Consider the following 19,468-nt stretch of genomic DNA (forward strand, 5'->3'; position numbering starts at 1 on the left):
TGTCAAAGAAAAAAGATTTGGTTTCGGGTTTCCTGTTGTTCCATGTCCTGTTGGCCCCCCTCTCTTTGTCCTCCTGCTTCCCATTCTCCTTTGCACTCGATCAAATCAAACATAATCCCCACAGGAGAAACTGAAAACTTTAATTCCTCCTTGGCAACTTTCTCTTTCTGTTGACCTTCTTTAATTCTACTTTGATTCGGTCCTCATTTCAGCCCTTTCTCAGTCATATCTTTTTTCCCTGCTCATTTTTCTTTCCTCTCACTTTTCACATTTTCCTGCAGATCCTTTAAACAGTATGAAAAATGAGACCCGTTTGGTCTCTATTGCAGCTCTTTTTCCCTTTTCTTCTCTTTTCTTTCACAGTTTGGATCAACCCACTTCTACAGTGCGTTGGAAGTGCATAAACAGAGGCCGAACCAAAGCCAAGATTTCTCCCACCTGCCAAGACACACACACACACACACACACACACACACACACACACACACACACACACACACACACACACACACACACACACACACACACACACACACATTGTTTTTCCGGAACATAAGATGACATTAAATTCATCTCCTGGAGACTTACCCATAACCATAACCGTTGCCTGTTTAAGCTTAACCCTGAGCCTTAACCCCAATATTACTATTAGTCTTCACTCTGAAATGTAATGATTTAAACACCCACACACACATTCCCTCCATAACAATTACAAATTCAGACATGAGATAAGACAAGCTCACTCAATCTTCTCTCAGCCCAAAAGGGGGAGATAAGTAATAGTTATTTTAGTGTTAAATTTCCCCTAAAGGCTAATTAGAAACAAAGATAAAGTCCACACATTAATGTCACACAAGACCGCATTTATACATACGTCTAAAAATAGTTTAATGGTTAATAGCATTGTGGAAGCAACACTTCATGACCTACTTGACATTATTGGCATTGTGTTATCACTCACTTGACTTTGCATAATTTATCATATTTAACCATGGTAACATGTTTACTGTCCTCAGAAAATGCTTTGACTAACTAATTGCTTATCATATCAGATCATATCGAATATAATTTAAGGGCAAAATCGCTCTTTTCCAATTTATTTCTGGCTTTGTTGCATTTTCCCTTGACCAGACAGACACTGTGTTACTTTAAATTTACTTTTTAAATGTAAATTTAAATGATTTTTAAAAGTAAAATCCATTATTGATCTAATGGCACGGTGTTCTTATCTACAGTCAATATACATAAACAATATCTGTGATTATAGAAGGCTACATGTTCTACTCATATTGACATCTAAGACTTCCAGAAAATAACATTTAAGAATTCGTTAGTTATTAACAGGCCTTTTAGACAGTTTTTGAATTTGTATGCATAAGGATGTTGAAACCTGTGAAACATACTATGCCTTTTGACTAGCAAATAGTCTACTGTATACTTATGAAAGCTTTGATTTGCTGAGAACAAACGCCTACCTGCTGTGGCTGAAAACGACACTGACGAGAACGACGAGAGTGAAGCAAAACAGAATCCCAAACTAGCTGCTGAAAAACGTTAAAAAGCTCAATAAAGCTGAGTGCAGCTGCAGAATTCACGATAAATCTTTGTTGATTTTTGTCACTTTTGACCCCCCAAACACTACACTTTGTCATTTCAACCATTATTAATATGACATGATTAACCATCGATGCTTTAACTATTGAGTATTCATGCAGTGATACGGTTTTCTAATACAGAAAATATTACAAAAGAGAGCTCACGACTCCGTGCGTCGGTCCGTCTGTCCGTCCGTCATCCTACAGTCCTCCCACCAGTCTTTTCACTGAACAAATCACGCCCGACACGCTGCAGATGACCCCTAGACTCAGGATGCACACGTCTACCAGCCGGCCCTGCACGGTGAGGCGGCTCCACTGCAGCCTGAGGTGAAACAGGCACGGCAGGATGAGTGTCATGGCCGCCCCGGTCACGCTACCCGTCAAACCCATCAACAGGGAGAACCTGGGGACGAGCAGGGCCATGAGGTATGATGTCATCAGCAAGGCGGCGCGGACCAAAAAGGCCGGACGAGACACACACCGGCGTCCACGTTTGGAGTGCGACGAGACACCTGCAGAGCGACGGAGGCAGAGAAGATGCTTTTGGTTTATGTTGCACCCACAGGGCAACTTTTGTTCGTGGGTCGCTCTGTTCTGACATCCCTGTTTTCCAGGTGCTTCTATTTCAATGACATTTTCCTTATTTACAGCACCAAATGAATGTATTATTGACAATAAATAAAAAGCTGTAGAGGACATTAACGTTCAAATTACATTTGCCCAGTGAAAATATTCATTATTAAACGCCTTGATGCTGTGAAGTGTTCAGAACCTACACCACACCGTTATATACTGCTCAAATGTGGTCAAACTGTAAGAAAATGAGTATGCAGAGGCAAAGGTAGCCTACAATGATGCAATGAGGTTGCTGCTTCGTGTCCCTGGCTTAGTGCCAGCCAATTGCCTGTCTGTCTCTTAAGACAGCTGATGTTTCGTTGTATGTGTCGCCTGCATAAGTCAGAGAACCACATAATAGAAGCCCTAGTCGATTCACTTCTAAGCTGAGACGGCATTGGTGCAATAGCTTGTATATCTTATAATATGCACACATTTTGTGTCTTCTTTTTATACTATTTATTCTGTATAATGTGTTATATGGACTGCAATAAAGCGTATTATATTATAATGTGATGATTTTACGACTGGAGGACTGGAGGGATCCGGTCCATCTGCGGATCCTCCCGTCTGAATGTTGAAGTGTCTTTGGGCAAGAAACTGAACCCCACATTGTTCCTGAAGGCTGGACCATCAGTGTGAATGTGTTGAGAATAGATTATAATGGGCAGGCAGCACCTTGCAGCCTCTGCCATGAGTGTGATTGGGTGAATATTGACATGTAGTGGTTGGAAAACTAAAAAGGGAAGTCCATTTACCATGATAGTCAATAACTCTACAAAGTTCAGCCATGGTGACAAATGTGTTGCTTTCAAATGGAAATAAATAGTGTGCGATATTTGCTTGCTTTCTGAGTTATAGGTTGTATTTTTTTTAATCTAATTTCATATGTTTCGCCTTTTTTATTGGATGAGATTTAATAAATTTGAATGTCTCGGCTGAATAACAAAATGCTTATTTCATCAGAAATATAAATTGTCTGATTTCTTTATGAGTCACCTTTAACTGTTTGTTTTTCTTGGGAAATTTAATTAGGAGATGGATGTCAGCGTGAGCTGTGATCTGTGGGCATGCTGTGCTCCTTTCTCCACACTGAAACACCTGCAGAGATGATGACCTCTGGAGCAAGTGAATGTTCTGCTCAAGTCAAACTGGGCAGTGTGAGAAAGAGTACAAATGTCACTGATTTCCTTTCAAGCGAACCCTCGAGTCTGCTTCTTCAGGCTTGTGCTGAGAAGTAGTTATATCTAGAAGTAAAAGACAGCTTCCTAAGGCCATTATAACACATTAAATGTAGATCTACAGTCAGTCTTAACCACGACACCTGAGATGTATTTCATGGGAACAGGTTACTACAAATTTGATTTCTTCTTCTCTCTCTCTCTATTAGACTTCCTGGAGGAACTCTCACTTCATAAACACTTTGGGCAAGGTCAGTGGTTTGAATATCAAATAGAGCTGTCGGACGTGTTCACCTCCAAGCAGACATGTTTGTAGTATTTCAGCAGCAGAGTAGAATGGCAGAGGGTAGGACAGTAGGGCTTTAGCCAGCAGACCCAGGCTGACGAGAGGTCGAAGGTCAGAGGGCAGGTTGTCTGTAATGACCTCGCTGGTCTCTGGCCCCCAGGTCAGCACAGCCTAATGGAGGAGGAAGACAATCAATGCAATCAGTCAATCAATGGCTCCATTTTCCATCCGTTGATTAGCCCCGCTGCTGTCAGCCAGATGTCAACCTAAATGTACATTTCTTTGTCTGTCTGAACATTTTTCATTTTATTTGGCCATCAACTAATTATAGTCATTATATGTATTTAACTCAGCAGAAAACGAAAACTTCTTTCAGACCCCTCGGAGGCTTCACACGCTGAATTCACAGGCACGTTTGCTGCGTCACACAATGTTACTAACCAGTAATGAAAACAGAGTTTTCATGACGCAGGCAGCTCCGTGAGTCCACCCCAACATGGCATTAAACTGCCCCCTGTCCTCCATACTGCCCTCTAGAGGAGGGAGGAAGATCTGCGACGTGTAGGAGAAGATGATGACGCCCACGGAGACGAGGAAGTCCTCTGGGTCCACGGACAGAGACAGGGCGGACCAGGACCAGCTACCGGCTCGACTCAGGCAGTACAGCATGACCAACAGGCTGGCAGAGGGTCAGGGGAAAAGTGAAAATATCAGAAAAGGGTGGATATAATGTTCCAGTAATGATAATCCCTTTGTAGCGTCATTCATCTAACATTCATTCATACAGGAGAGTCCACTAAAAACTGAGCACACTCAGATACGCAGGGCAGTAAAAGCAGAAGGCCTCCCTGAAGACTGAATATGATCTGTAATTTCAGATTTTAATAATATTATTCATTGTATGCTATTATTAATCATAACAAAACCCAAATGAACCAAAAATCCCAAATAACAAATGCAATGACCAAATTTGTTAAACGTTCATTTCCCATTTCATTCTGTGTATGCAACAAATGTTTACTTGTATTGAATTATTTAACCTGCGCTCCAAAGGGATGGATTCCATTTCAACAAAAGCAGCAGAAAGACATTCAGCAAAAGAATAGATAAAGAACCAGACGCAATATTTTTCTCTCTGCTTAAGCATTGAATTGTGAGGCAATTAACTGAGAAGAAATGTGTATTTGTGTAATGACTTAATGGCCAAATAATAGACCCAGCTCCACCTGGCATGAAGAGTAAGTCAACAAACCAGTCACAGCAGTGTGTAGCAGGTGGGAGCAGACAGCAGCTGCAAAATGATCCAAGACCACCTCATCCTTGATTCGATACGATCCGTGGGTTTCTCAGTGGATGCCGATGAATTTCATCTTCTATTCAATCACCTGATCAGCGTGTGAGCCAGGGAGCACAGCAGGCTGAGGGTGGAGACCGGTCTGAGATCGGTGAGCAGCAGGCAGGGCAGCAGGAACACCAGGGACACCAGAGAACACACTGATCTGGGAGCAGCCATCACCGACAGACTGTCGGACAACAGGCTGGTGGAGAAGACCAGATACAGGGTGCAGGTCATCAACAGTTCAACGACCTGGAATAAAAGAGAAACATGAAGAATTCCCCGCATGAGAAACGTTTCAAGAGTCAACTGTGTGTGTGTGTGTGTGTGTGTGTGTGTGTGTGTGTGTGTGTGTGTGTGTGTGTGTGTTACCTGAGCTACGTTAACTATCCACCCTCCCAGTCCAGGCCAGCTGGGCCACAGTCCTTTGCAGCAGGCCTCCACTATGTCCTGGTAGCTGTGTCGAACTCTGACCTTTGACATCGAGCCTCCACTGAAAGATACAAACACCTTCTTAGTGTAATTAAAAAAACACAACACTTCTGACCATTGTCACTGCTTTCAAAAGCGACAGCATGTCCTTGAACCGTTGTGAACTAAAGCGTATGTTCCAGTGATTTAAGTGAGCACAATGAGGTGTTTTTTTTTACATCGAGCATATTCAAAATCAAATGCTGAATTTAAGTCCACTGGACCCTGAAACCACTGAAGCAAAAGGCATAGTTTTTTTTGCAGAACGTATTTACATGTCTTTCATCTGCGGTAGTGGTGTTTTTCTGAGGTTCACCACTGCGGAGTGAACACAATAACATGTTTGTGTGTTTGGACTCTCCGCTCTTTGTGTTCATACCACACTTGGGGTTAGACTCCTCCTGGGAGTCTGGATTGAACGGAAGGAATAAATAGGAGAGCGACTCTGTTGTCAGAAATGATAGTCACCGTTGCTGAAAATACAGATAGGAGAGCATCATCAGCCAATGAGAACCTCAAGAAAAACAGTGCTTTTTGGGAACACAGGCCGGAAGTGCTACAGCGGTGACACCATAGTCACTTCGTATATTTGCTATCAGAAAGCCGACTGGACACCAAATCCATTGATCAGACACACCTTTGTTCCTCTTCGTATAGACAGGCCACCAGGATCCTTCCTGTGTAGTTGCAGACCCAGGCTGACAAGACCAGCAGAACAAGACCCACGTAACCCGACTGGACCAGAGCGAAGGGTAAACCCAACACAAAGATGCCCTGAGGGTAGAAGAGAAATGTTGAAAAGAAGTAGAAGGCTTGGGTTGTGAGGAAGAAAAGACTCCATTTAAGACCCCCCCCCCCCAAAAAAAAAATTCATATACACAATAAAGAAAATTAGACTTATATTAAGTATTTAAAAAGCATACATTATGCACATTAGCCAGTCATTGTATTAAACTTTTTAAGTCGTGAGGCAAAATGTAAAATACAATTTTTAGTCAAACAAAAGAAGAAGAAAAAAACCTTGAAATCATAAGAAATAGGAAGCGTGGAACATGTGATACAATGTTTGAAACATACACAAACATATCAATGCTTTAAAATATAGAATATAGTACATAGAAGACCTCTAAGTAAATTACAGCAAAACACATCATTCAAATGTGAGAATTCTCAAACTTTGTAACAAAACAAAAGAGGAAATGAAAGAATAGGGAAGACGGAGGAAAGATGAGGAGGGGAGGGGAGAGTTTTGGCGTGATGCCTGGAGAGGTCAAGGATGCAGGAGGACCAGCAGGAGCAGGAGGAAGACGAGAGCCGAGCTTTGGCCCATTAGAAAGGAGGAGAGGGGATGGAGATGGAGATGGAGATGGAGGGTGGGAAAAGAAGAGGTTCGAAGGAGCGGAGGAGAAGGAAACAGAATGGAGAGAGGTAAGAAGGAGGAGAGGTGCGGCCTCACGGCTGAAGGAGGAAGTGGAGGAGGACGAGGGCAGATCAGAGGAGCTGCTTTGATGGAGCTGCAACGTGGAGATGCACAGAGAGAGAGCTGCAGATTCAGATCCAACACACATTGGCAACACACAGCCGATACGCATAAACAGACAAGCACACACCGTCTCGTTTTAAGCCACTATTTTGTAAACTGGTGTCTGTTGTGCATATGCTGATGGAGCTTTGATGTTCAGCTGCTGGTGATGAAAGCAGTTTGACGCTCAAGTATCTGATTCCATCTCCCCTCTCTCTCCCTCTTTCCCTCCACTTCTCTTTTCTCTCTGTGCCTTTGCCAGCTAATTCCTCATTGGTTGCTCAACACAACCTGAAACAGCTCCCAATCACCAACGGCTACGATAAGGGAGGAAAGAAATCCCCGATTGTGCTCTGAAGACGACGGAGATTCAGCTTTTTTTTCTGCGATAAACCGACTTTTTCACACCCGACACCACGCGCTCAATACGGGCCTCAGAGCAGAGAAGAGTATCCGGGCTGAAAAAAAGGGATTACACATTCACTGGTCCTGTCTGGATTTCCCTGGTGAAATATTTTAACTACCACTGTTCAGGTCGTGCATGATGTTTTATGCAATAAAAAAAACATGATAGAGAAATGTCTTTCCCCGCCACGAGGGATTAAGGTGGAGCAGATGTGACCAGAAACACACAGGTTTGACATTTAAAGTTACTAAATGTCAGAGTTGCTATTTATCTGGTTATGAAACACTGTTGCCTCTTTATGACCTACATACAGTAAATGAGACAATCTATTTCTATATACGCATGTTGAGCAGGAGCTCCCTCAGCTCAGACTCTAGCGGGGCCTCCGGGCAACGAGCAGCCTGCCCACGGACCCTGCTGGACCCGCTGGAAGAAAGGGAGGCACAGGTAAACCACAGCCAGGACTTTCTGAAGTGACTCTGCTCGGAAAAAAAAAAAAAAAAAAAAAAAAAAAAAAATATATATATATATATATATATATATATATATATATATATATATATATATATATATATATATATATATATATATATATATTCAGGAGATGTTAGTTGCTGATTTTGTCGTTGGTCATGAAAGGTGCCACACATGGTGGGGTTGGTAGTGAAGATGTAATTTTATGGTTGATTATATTAGAGCTTTAACCATTAGCCGATTGATTGATTGAAATTTATCAGCGACTTTAAATTTTAGTCATGTTTCAAGCAAAAATGGCAAACATTCACTTTTATAAACATTCTCAAATAATTTGACTGTTAAAGATGTAACCTTGGGCTGTGGAAACTTCTGAATGGATTTTTAAAACAAGTTTTTCTGACATTTCACAGATTAAAGGAATAATTTAAGGGGAATTTTAAAAGTATGGTTAAAATGAAAGTTACAAAGTCTAAATATCTCACATTCCCCATAATGCGACTGGATCTTTCAACCAGTATCTTTTATTGAAATTGCCAGTATCATTTTTCTGTTATGCTTTATAAACATACTCATATCTGCTTATATCACTGTATATAATGACACATATTTCCAAAGCTTAATAACAATAAGCACAACACATTATGAAGGCTTTTATAATTACTTAGGTCAAGTATCATAATACTTAAAACATTCTGGACACTCTCTGACTTTTTTATGGATATAAATAATGCAGTTTCTTTAAGTAACTGCATTATATAACTATATAAATAGTAATTATTGGCCATTGTTTGCTTTAAGTAAATGCAAAAGCACCATGCAAGAACAACACACAAAATGTAAAATGAATGTATTTGTTCTCTGTCACAACAGGAATTGGTCACTTAGTTTTTATTGTGACAGAAAACAAAGAATCCTTGCACATATTATCATAAATAAAAGGAAGACAAATAACTAAAATAACATTTGACAGCAATCTTCTTGTTTGGAATTGAAAGACACATTTCAAACTTAATTTTCCAACCCAGTTAAAGATAAAATGTTGCTCAAATGCAGATCATCATTGGCAGTTAAATTGATATAATCCCCCCCACCCCTCGGTGTCGGAGACAAAAGGTCCACGTCTCCATTCTGCATTGAAGACACACAAAGAGGATCTGCCTCATTAAGAGTCAGGTTGGAAATAAAACCGGGTTTCACAATATCCCCATGTCGGGAGGCTTGAGAGCTAGAACTGCATTTTTTTTTTGGCAGCAAATTTGCACTATAATAAAAACTTTATTAAGCTGGCAGTCATATCAGAGTTGTGTTGGCATCAATAAACAACAGGAAAATACATATTTTCGTTTTTCGCCTTGATAGTCGATGAAACTGATGTTCTTTTTTCCCCCCATTAAGTAGTATCATAAGTATCATTAGTATGTGCTCATCCATCAGCGTCTGGAATGTCCACGAGTCCAGTGAATCACCACCTTTAATACAAAGACTCCTTTCTGCTGCGCTAGTCATCCATGTAGTCACCTCGACTTAACCTATCCGTGACCTCAGCCGTAGAGATGAGTGAGCATTCGGTTAAGGCTCCTGATTACAGTGAGCTGCAGGTAATGAATAACCTATAAAACACAAACCAACCCCAAAAGCCCAGAAACTGTTTAGCAGAGTTCAATTAAAAAAACAAAACAAAAGCACACTGCAGTAAAATAGAAACAATTCTAAATCACAGCGCTGTTTATGGGACAAATTCATTCAAATATAGCTGGAAGCGTTATGATCACAGGAGTAACGCATCACATACTTGAATGGGGATTTAAAGCAGTAATATGGAATATATCCCAGTCTCTGTTCTGTGCCTGGTCTGGCACCAGACTCTGGTCTCTAATTAAAACAGGGGAGATCCTGGCTCTTAGATAGATAGACTAGCATCAATAAACCAAGCACATACCGGTAAGATACATGTTTATCCTCTGAATATCATGTGTTGATATTATGCATTAATGCACAGACGACGGTGCTAAAGGTGAATTAAAATCTGTGTTTACAGCAACATCACGCCAAATCATTTGATGTAAATTCACCTCGACTCCCGAAGGAACATTTGCATGCATCTTCATTTGTGTGTGTGTGTGTGTGTGTGTGTGTGTGTGTGTGAAAGCCTATGCCTGCACACTGCATTGATGCCCTAATGTCATAATGTTCTTTATGGACCCAGTGACGCTGCTCAATTACAATGCAGTTATTCAGTGAAAGAACACATTTACATGAGTGCAGCAGTGGAATACGGCTCGGCATTTACAGCATAATAAACTATTAGAATTACAGCCACGAGGACACACTGTGACCACAAGCTCCTCTTTTCTTTTCTTTTTTTTTCTTGAATGATTTGATTCACGCTTTATTTGATTAGGAAGACTGGAGAGCGCCTGACAAACATGCCTGCGAGACCACAGATTATTGTTTAGTAATATGAAAACACAATGGGAGCGCATTAAAGAGTCTGCATGCTTAATGCTTTCTGAACGTACTGCACGGGCATTTTTACATTTGCACTTTTACAAGAGAGAGAGAGAAGGAGATGCATAAAGTGTTGACAAAAAAGAACATGAGCCGACTCAACATGTGAAACTGTTGTGCTTGGATTTCTATAAAACAATGAACGAGTCATTTTTCATGACATTACATTCATTTGGCTTAGATCTTAGGTAACTAAATGTATGTTTTTTTCACTTTTCTCATGTATGTATTATAAGTGTACCTGTATAGCATTCGTGACGTTCCAGCCAGCCTCCCAGGCGGTGATGGTGGTGACAGTAGGATTCAGACCTGCGGTGCCGGCGATGGGACTCTGAGCTGGATTAGCCAAACTCATCCTTGCCCTCTCTTCTTCAAGGTTGCCACAACACTGAGCAGTCGCCTCCACAGATTCATCTCCTTCTTCGTTCTCTCTATCCTCAGAAAGACTCTGCACATCCCCTCTGTTCAACCTGTAGGATCCTCCCTCATTACCCTGCTCCGGGTTCTCCTCACTGCCGGATCTCCTTCCTTTGCCATAACTTTTGGTGTTTCCGAACCAAAAGGAGTCTACAGTGGAAACAGCTGAAGTGACAGTGATGGTGCTAGGTCCGGTGGAGATTACCGTGGCTCTGGTTTCCTTAAAATGTGGACTCTCCTGCGATAAGGTGGATCTCGGGAGGCCGGGATGATCTTCCTCAGTCAGAGACAGGCTGTTTCTTCTAAATGAGGTCCTATTTCTTCCGGCGTCGTCAGAGCTTCTGTGATTTTTGTTTGTGCTGTTGTCAAAAGGCAATCTGCTGTCCTCGCCATAGGTTCTGTTCAACTCATCGCTGTGGGTCAGAATCAGCATCTCCTCATCCTCCTGAAATAACCTGCTGATCAAAAGCACTTTAATGTATTTAAAGTGCACGATCTCTGTGTCCTCGCTGACTTTAAAACTGCTTCTTTTTACTCCATTAGAAGGACCAAGATTTAATTATTTAATAAGAACACAGCAGCTTTGTTGATGCTAATGCACCTACTCATGTTCTGTAATTTAGTTAGACAAATTCAATATGTGAATGTGTATATGACTCACCTTGATGTCCAGTCCAGGTGTAGCCTTGAAACTGCCCGGCCCCACAGAGACCCAGCGGCACTCCAGGGCTGCCCAGAGCCGCGAGCCCAGCGAAGAGAGCCCATCTTCAGCCTCACGGTGTGCAGAGTCAGCCTCCCTGCCTCTGGAGGACGAAGGGGTCTGGGAGGGGAGCTTGGCTGACACTGGACAAATAAACATACTCGTGCACAAATTCTACCCCCCAACACACACACACACACAATTGCACAAGCACACTCACAGGTGTGTGAAGTGATTGACGAGTCGGTGAGCTGTAACATTATAATATAAGAGTGTTTCCAACAGTGGAGAAGGAAACAGCTACAGTGGCTTTCACAGTAGATGAACTCCGATAAAGTGGAGGGCAAAACTTCACTTTTAATTCTTGCAGAGTTAAGTGGACCCACCTTTGCTGAAGAGACCAAATACCAACTCACATGACATAACAGCAACGCTGTCATGAAAACGTTTACCTGCAGGCGTACATGGTTCTGTTTTGATAATTACCAGCTGTGGGAGCTGTGTATTTAGATTTGCATCATCATCAATTTCACTTAAGAGACTTTTTTTAACATACTGAGTCTAGTAACAAAATTAACATCTCTACGAAGCACTTTTGTGAACTTTCTGACCCGGCTGCTTGAGTTTTTGCCCCGGACTGTGGTGATTGGTGCAGGGCAGCAGGAGGAGCCAGAGAACAGTTGTGCAAACTCACTGGACACAACTGCACCGAAACTTCTGTCCAACTTTTCACTTCTGAAGTAGTCTGCGCTCCATTCAGTTCCTTTCAACTCGTTCCTTCTCCCTTCTGTGCTCTTTGTTTGTTGTAGCCAAAGCTGTGCTGATGCAACATTTCATTTGCTTTGAAGCATCTGAAGCTTTTATTTCCAAACGTTCTGCAGCACACTGATGTACGGCATATGCATTTAAACAACTTTCAGTGTTTGAGAACTCGCCTCACATTCAAACAGTTTCACGTGTTGATATATTTTTTTTCTAGCTGCGAAAATATTGCTTAAAAGCTCAGGGGACCACAACAAAAAGACATGTAATTACCCAAAGTCTGGTTAGCCATTTGCTCCTGAAAGGCCCGACGATGTACATTTTGAAAATCTATTTTACATTAATGAATGAACTGTTGGCAGTGGTGGAATGTAACTAAGTACATGAATGAAAAAGGTATTTCACTTGAATAAATACTCCATTACATTTCAATGGCACATTTTTCTTCATTTCACATTTATTTGAGAGATACAAGCCAATAGTAGAAGATACTATTGTACATACAAAACACACGATTAGGTGATAACATCGAATTATTATAGATTAAACTCAACAGTTTATTGAGTAGGCCATGTTAAAAGTAATGTTGAAACTGAAAAGTATAGGTTTGTACCTGATCTATCTATCTATCTATCTATCTATCTATCTATCTATCTATCTATCTATCTATCTATCTATCTATCTATCTATCTATCTATCTATCTATCTATCTATCTATCTATCTATCTATCACATTTAAAAAAGTTTAAACCTGGAAGGAAGGAGGGGAGAGGAGAGGAACAGGAGGAGTAGAGAGAGAGAGAGAGAGAGAGAGAGAGAGAGAGAGAGAGAGAGAGAGAGAGAGAGAGAGAGAGAGAGAGAGAGTGAGTGAGTGAGTGAGTGAGTGAGTGAGTGAGTTTGGGTCAACTTCTGTGAAACTTTCCTCTGACAGTAAACGCAACACGGGTCTGGGACGACGCCGCTGACTCCGGGAGCGCGCGCAGTACGATATCAAACTTCCAAGAGAGGACGACCATGAAGCGTCTCCGGCTCGTGCTTCTGGCCGCGTTGCTATGGCAATGCAGCCATGCCCAGCAGAGAGGTGAGTCCACCCCAGAGACTGATAGATAAGACTACCAATCGATACACGAGTCATTTACCCGCGGACCGACACCCGCGTGAGCCCGGGGGTCACCCGGCCAGGGCGGTTGCTCATCTGCCCTAATAAGCTAATAAGTCAACGGCTAGCTGCACATTTTGCACTAGCTAGCTAAATGAAACGTCTGATGTCTGACCAGGAGAGAGACTTTTAAACGTCCTCACGTCGACGTGGTAAGCAAGTGAAGCTCCTCGTTCATCTCTCTGAGCGTTATTTACCTTTTTGTTTTTAACAGGAGGGCAAGTCATGTGGGAAAAACCCTTCCATGGCACACCGTGTTGAGGCTAATAAAAAACACACACACATTGCCCTTTTGCAGGTACTGTTTAGACAACTGGGTTCATCAATACCCAACTGCACGTCACTTTGTCTTGAGACTACAGTGACTGTACACTTCCAATTCAATACAATGGGGGCTTTAGTGGCATGAAAGTTTAAAGCACAATATTGCCAAAGCGTATGATATGAATGCTGTTGTTGGATTTCAATGTATATGCTTCTGTATTTAAAAGTTATCTACACCGATTTGTCTTTGTCGTTGACATTGGTTTGGGATTTTGTGCAGTTTGTCCAGCAACAAATAAGTTTGATATTTGGGTGAACCGACCCTTTTTTTTAAATAAAAGATCAAATCAAGTCATGAAAAGCGCTCAAGAAGAGCCGCTGATCTTTTACGTGCTGCATTCATAAGGTTTTGAAAGATAAATGATGTGCTTTTTATTGTGTGTGAGGGCCGTGACTTAGTCAACAATGAAAGATGACTAACATTGCCCTCAGCAGAGACGGGGATAGACAAAAAAAAAAACAATACAACATGTTGTACACTTATATTCATGCAAAGTGATTCTTATTATTAGTCAAACCGTCCCACTTATTGCAAAAATGCTCTGGAATACATAAAGATGATCAGCAAGGGTTTGTTTGCACATGTGTTTGGAGAGCAAGGGTTCCCTGGTAGTGATTGTCGCTTGAAAGATGAGACAAAGTTGGTGCTTTTTTTCTTCTTCTTCTATTTATCCGCTTCAAAAACATCTCCAGCTACTGTTTAACCCAGGAGTGCTTTGGACTTCTTGCAGAGAGGAGGGGGTGAGGCTGCCATCAGGATGTGTGTTTTTCTAGTATACTGTGTGTGTGTGTGTGTGTGTGTGTGGGAGACAAGGGCGGGAGAGGCCATCTGCATTAGGAGCCTCATTACCAGACGTGTCAGCCAGGCGTGCTCCCCATCAGCGACAGAGCTCAGAGAGACACCAGGAGATAATCAGAGAGAGAAGAGGAGGGGGGGAGGAGGGCTGAAATGGAGAGGAGAGAGGAAGGAAGGCTGTGTTGAAAAGTTATCAGGCACTGCAGGAGACATCAGTGATAAAGAAAGGATGGATGAAATGGGCGACAGGTTCAGAGGGCATGAGAGTGAGACGATGAGATTGAAGCGGCAAGACAGAGGAGTGACTAACAGCGGAAAGTTGAAAGCTTTAGAAACCGTTTCCTCTGAATCGGAAATATATATTTTTTCTTTTTAAGGTGGTTTGAGGAGGCGGATGGAAACACATCTGTTGATGAGAAGACACTTTTTTGGCATTGTTACAAAACATTCAAGCAACTTTCCAGGAGAGTCGGGCAGAGAGATTGCTCAGTACTGTAGAACCTGCAGGCGTCTTTTAGACATTTTTGCAGAATTGATGGATAAACTGATTGAAAGGATGGATAAATTGACTACAAATTTCATCCTTGAATTATTCTTTCACTCACTATGAGCTCTGGAGTGCTACATGTACACATTCCTCACAATTTGCAAGAGAGATTTTCAGTATTCTTGTTTTGTCTGTGCTCCTCTCACTGCAGGGCTCGGTTGGAAAAATGTTTGTGCACCGATAGTGTTCTATTAATATTTGAATTTAAATGTGATGATTTTAAATCACAGTGTCAGTGGCCGTACAAAATGTTATGGAGCTGGTTGACCTGCTAATCCCTACTACGGCCTATGTTGTGTTTGTAGTTTACATATTTTGTCATATATCCGATTTATGTATACTTGGCCACACGGAGGTTGCCTCTGGGCCGGATGTGGCCCAAGGGCCGGCAGTTGCATTGGCCCGAGCCAAGCCAAACAATGATATGGATAAAAAAGAAAAGCAAAATGTCAAGAATGTGTGGTTGTTGCTGCACACATTTCAAAAGGTCTAAGAAACTTACCAGAAAAGTTGACTTGTTGGAGTCTGTGTGTGTTAATGTGAATGTTACCAGCTTGATTTCCATGAATGGGTATTAAGTAAACCCACTAGAGGCACCAGTTTGGAAAAAATCCAGACAAGGATTGTAAACCAATTGGGAAATCAACTTTTTATTTTTTATTTTATTTCGAAAATCCATGTGATTTGAATTAATTAACACTGTCCTGCAGAAACCTTATACTTTTATTGATTTCTCTGTTGATGTTTATTGGCATAATCGAAGGTGCAGCCTGATCCTATGAAATATTTTTGTCTAATGAAGGATCCATCCTGACAATGTAAAGAAATAATTAATTTGTAAATGAAAGGTCTCCTCAGAGCAATTTCAGATGTGTTTTATAAGTTTATGGTAATGTGGATTTAACCAAGCCAGGCTGAATGTGATGTGATGTGAAGTCACCAGAGGTTTCACAGTGAATGTGATGTGAATCCAGAGCAGGTTTTTCTGCCCATCAGAGAAATCAACATTATGGAGTGAATTCATTCCAATGTCATAATTTTTCTAAAATATGTTGATCTCAGTCTGCTATGTTAATGTGAATGCAGTCGAGCTAAGCTGAATGGATTTGATGGAATACACCAGAGGAACACGCACTCAGACTTTCTGGGACCGGATTTGAGTGAATATGATCAATGTGTCCTAGAAAATAAGAGGAGATGGAAGGACAGAAGGATGGAAGGAAGGAAGGAAGAAAATAAATCAGATTGAAAGGATGCACAATAGTTCAATCTAGTTGGCTTTGTGCTATAGTAATATAGGCCCATATGTCAAAATAATAGCAGTTTGATAAACATGCAGATTAATGCAGATTATGGATACATGAGTAGTTTGTTTTAGTGGGTTTGCGATGAATACAGACACTCATTACACTATACATGTCCTGTATTTGGTACTCCACCTGATCAGTAACAAGTACCAACCAGAGTGTAGAAATAGAAGATTTGTGATTACTCTGAGCATCATGCATGGGAATTACTTGCACTATAACAGGCCTAAGTGTCTGGTTAAGTTAGTTATTCCAGATGTTACTATGCTGTTTTACAGGACTGTGCTGCCTACCGACTTCTAACCGCTTAGGTTAACTAGCTCTCCTCATGCCGTTTAAAAGGTAGCATCATCAGGGATCATCAGAAAGCTTTACTGCCGATCTCCCGATTGCATATTTTTACTGAACATTGGGTAAGCGGGCAAACATTAATGTGAAGCCCTGGATTTGAATGGATAACTCTGACAGACTGCATGTCGACTCATATTTGCAGATATGTTAAAATTGCGGTACAGAAATGCTAAACTAGATGGGAGTTAGAAATACTGTCTTCGGCAGTTAAGAGACTGAAATGTTCTGCATGGTACGTGTCTCGGTCCCAATAATATATATCATTATCAGAACTCTCGAAAACCCAGAGCAGTCAAAAAGTCTTTGAGCAAGAATGCTGAACTCCAAATTGCTCCAGAGTTGTGGTAAAAAATAAATAAATAAAAAAAGTCACTTTGAACAAATGTGGTGCCAAATCAATGTAATCTACCTGTTGGCTGCACCTTACAAGGACATTGAGTTTTATGTCTACATCTATTTCAGCTAAATGAAAAGAAAAGGGAACTCTAGTGTAGTGGAGCACCTTGCTGTTGCACACCTTTGATTGATTTGAATTATAATAGTTAACATATAATGCTCGTCTTTCTTCATTCCTCATGCCTCCCACCAGAAATTAAAGTCTGTCTTGTTTTTTTGTTGTTTACTTTTCATTTTTCAGAGTTATGTTGGCAGATAAATTGTGAAGTGGTCATTGGCTTCAAGGCCTCCAAGAATGAATCAATGACATTGTGCCAAAGACACAGATCACATGATCACCAACAGGTGTTTGTTTGTGTACTTAGAGGAATCCTCTTGGAGCTAAAATTAGCCAGGTGCTAAGTTGGAACTGTGCTGTATCCTTCCTGTCATTAAGAAAGACATGACGCTGGGAAAGAAATAAGAGAGAGGGATTCAGTGGCACTGATTTTGACATTTTAAATCTTAGTCGGCTTGTTTTCCCTTTTTTTTCCCTTGACGCTTGTCACAGTGTGGGGCAGAAGTAGGTCAGGACGCTGGCTTGCAGCTAAGTGATACCTGCTGCTTTAAAATCATAGTGTGCCCCGACAATATCTGTTATTACTTTTGGAATTGACTAAATATCCAGAGGGCTACATGTAGAATGCTAATATAAATAAATCACAGCGACATCACATTTGAGACTTTGGTACAAGTACTGTGAACAATATTTTCATTCATTATCCAAAGGATTGTCAGCTCCAAAACAACGCAGCACACAATCGACTCCATTTTACATGTATTTGTTTAGTTTTGGTGGCAAATCTGCTAGATTGCTTCATGGCACGAAAGAAAAACATTTTTTTTTAAGAGTAGGCTGTTCTTCCAAGCAGAAATGACACTAAGGCTTTCAGAGTTTCTTGCGATGGCAAATTGTAGAAGCATAGAAAAGTGGATGAAAAAATGATTTGACATGTTTTTCCATTTCAGTAAAAGGGGAAGCAAATACTCGTTGAGGAATGAGACAAGTACTGTAGCGGCTTTCCCTTTACTTTAGAAAAGGGGGTTTATTCTCACAACAAAAAATAGTGAATTGACGTGACCATGGTGGCATTTATGGTAATTGTACCAATGCATCCCAATTAATTATTTTAGAATTATGTAGGTCTACGTATTTTCACAAATGTTGTTCTGATTGCACAAGCAATGCGATATATAAACACTGTCAAATGTTTCACGACTTTATCCTAATGCATGTGTGATGAGACTGGTTTTGTGAAATAATTTGCGTGCATCATTGTTTGCGTATTTGTGTGTGCTTATTACAAAGGCATGTTAATATTTGACTTGTGCTTTTCCCTGTGAGACTGTGCCGCCTCTTATCAAGCACATCTCGCACCAAACACAATCTATGTGTGTGTGTGTGTGTGTGTGTGTGCCCCCGTGTGTGAGTGTTTCCTAGCTGTTTTGTTGTCAGAACAGCATTGATAATGCTGAGGAGAAAATCAATAGTTAATTCTACCAGGGACACAATAGCTGCTCTGCCCAGCTCCATTCTACTGCAGGCTTAGACACAGAAAGCGTGAGTTGATGAATTGGTAAATGTGTGCATGTGAGTCCATACAGGGTGTGCATGTGTGTTTGCTCAAGCTGCTGTGCCCAGACTGTTTACTGTGCCTGAAAAAATAAGCAGAACTGTGATATGGATTTGTGGGAAATAACACAAAAAATTGTACAATATGTTGGATGACAAACCTTTTTTGGTGGGGTTGGAGTACAACTCCCAGCTTTAGTGTGACTACTCCCCTTATTTCAGCCACAATATATATGAACATATGGAAATTAATTCAAGTAAAATGAATATCATGTGAAGTTATATTGTGTGAACTCCAACTTGAAAGTTTTATTTATTTCATGAGCAGAAACTTGAATAGCAAAGAGCAATATTTAGGTCACTCCTTGAGAGTTTTACTGCACGATCCATACGAACCAGTCATGAAATGTAGCAACTTATTTTCCTGTTGATTTCTTTTCTATTCTTATTTAACCATAAAATGGAAGAATGAAGCGACATATTTAGTTTTGTAGTTAATCAATAAACCAAAAAGTTGCCAATGAACCGTTTCTCTTGCTACATGTAGACTGATCACATTTTTGTATATTTTCAATGTAAAGAAAATCTATTGTTCCCCAACAAAAGAGGCAGCAGTCAACGTGTTTAAAGTGTTTTATTGAGACATTTTGAAGAAGCGGAACTTTAACAATCCTTGTAAAACATCCCATCAAGCGAA

At 41.0% G+C, this 19,468-nt stretch overlaps 2 protein-coding genes across 4 annotated transcripts in view; one reads left to right on the forward strand and one right to left on the reverse strand.

The window, feature by feature from the left end:
- Positions 1-1,796: 1,796 nt before the first annotated feature.
- LOC311026787 (vesicular inhibitory amino acid transporter-like) lies at positions 1,797-11,676 on the reverse strand (the record flags this gene model as incomplete). The annotated part of the gene is made up of 8 exons (XM_084030486.1): positions 1,797-2,110; positions 3,689-3,851; positions 4,122-4,359; positions 5,066-5,268; positions 5,389-5,509; positions 6,125-6,261; positions 10,642-11,262; positions 11,479-11,676. The coding sequence occupies 8 exons, from the start codon at positions 11,674-11,676 to the stop codon at positions 1,797-1,799; spliced, it is 1,995 nt and encodes a 664-aa protein (XP_083886612.1).
- A 1,542-nt stretch (positions 11,677-13,218) lies between these two features.
- Positions 13,219-19,468, forward strand: part of lama2 (laminin, alpha 2) — a 152,526-nt gene continuing 146,276 nt past the window's right edge. For all 3 annotated transcript variants that reach the window (XM_084030945.1, XM_084030946.1, XM_084030947.1), the window contains exon 1: positions 13,219-13,360. In XM_084030945.1, the coding sequence (XP_083887071.1) occupies positions 13,294-13,360 (67 nt within the window). In that variant the 5' untranslated portion in view covers positions 13,219-13,293. The remainder of the gene's footprint in view (positions 13,361-19,468) is intronic.

The sequence above is a fragment of the Eutrigla gurnardus genome (genome assembly GCF_963514095.1).
Source record: "Eutrigla gurnardus genome assembly, chromosome: 16".
NCBI classification, from domain to species: Eukaryota; Metazoa; Chordata; class Actinopteri; order Perciformes; family Triglidae; genus Eutrigla; species Eutrigla gurnardus.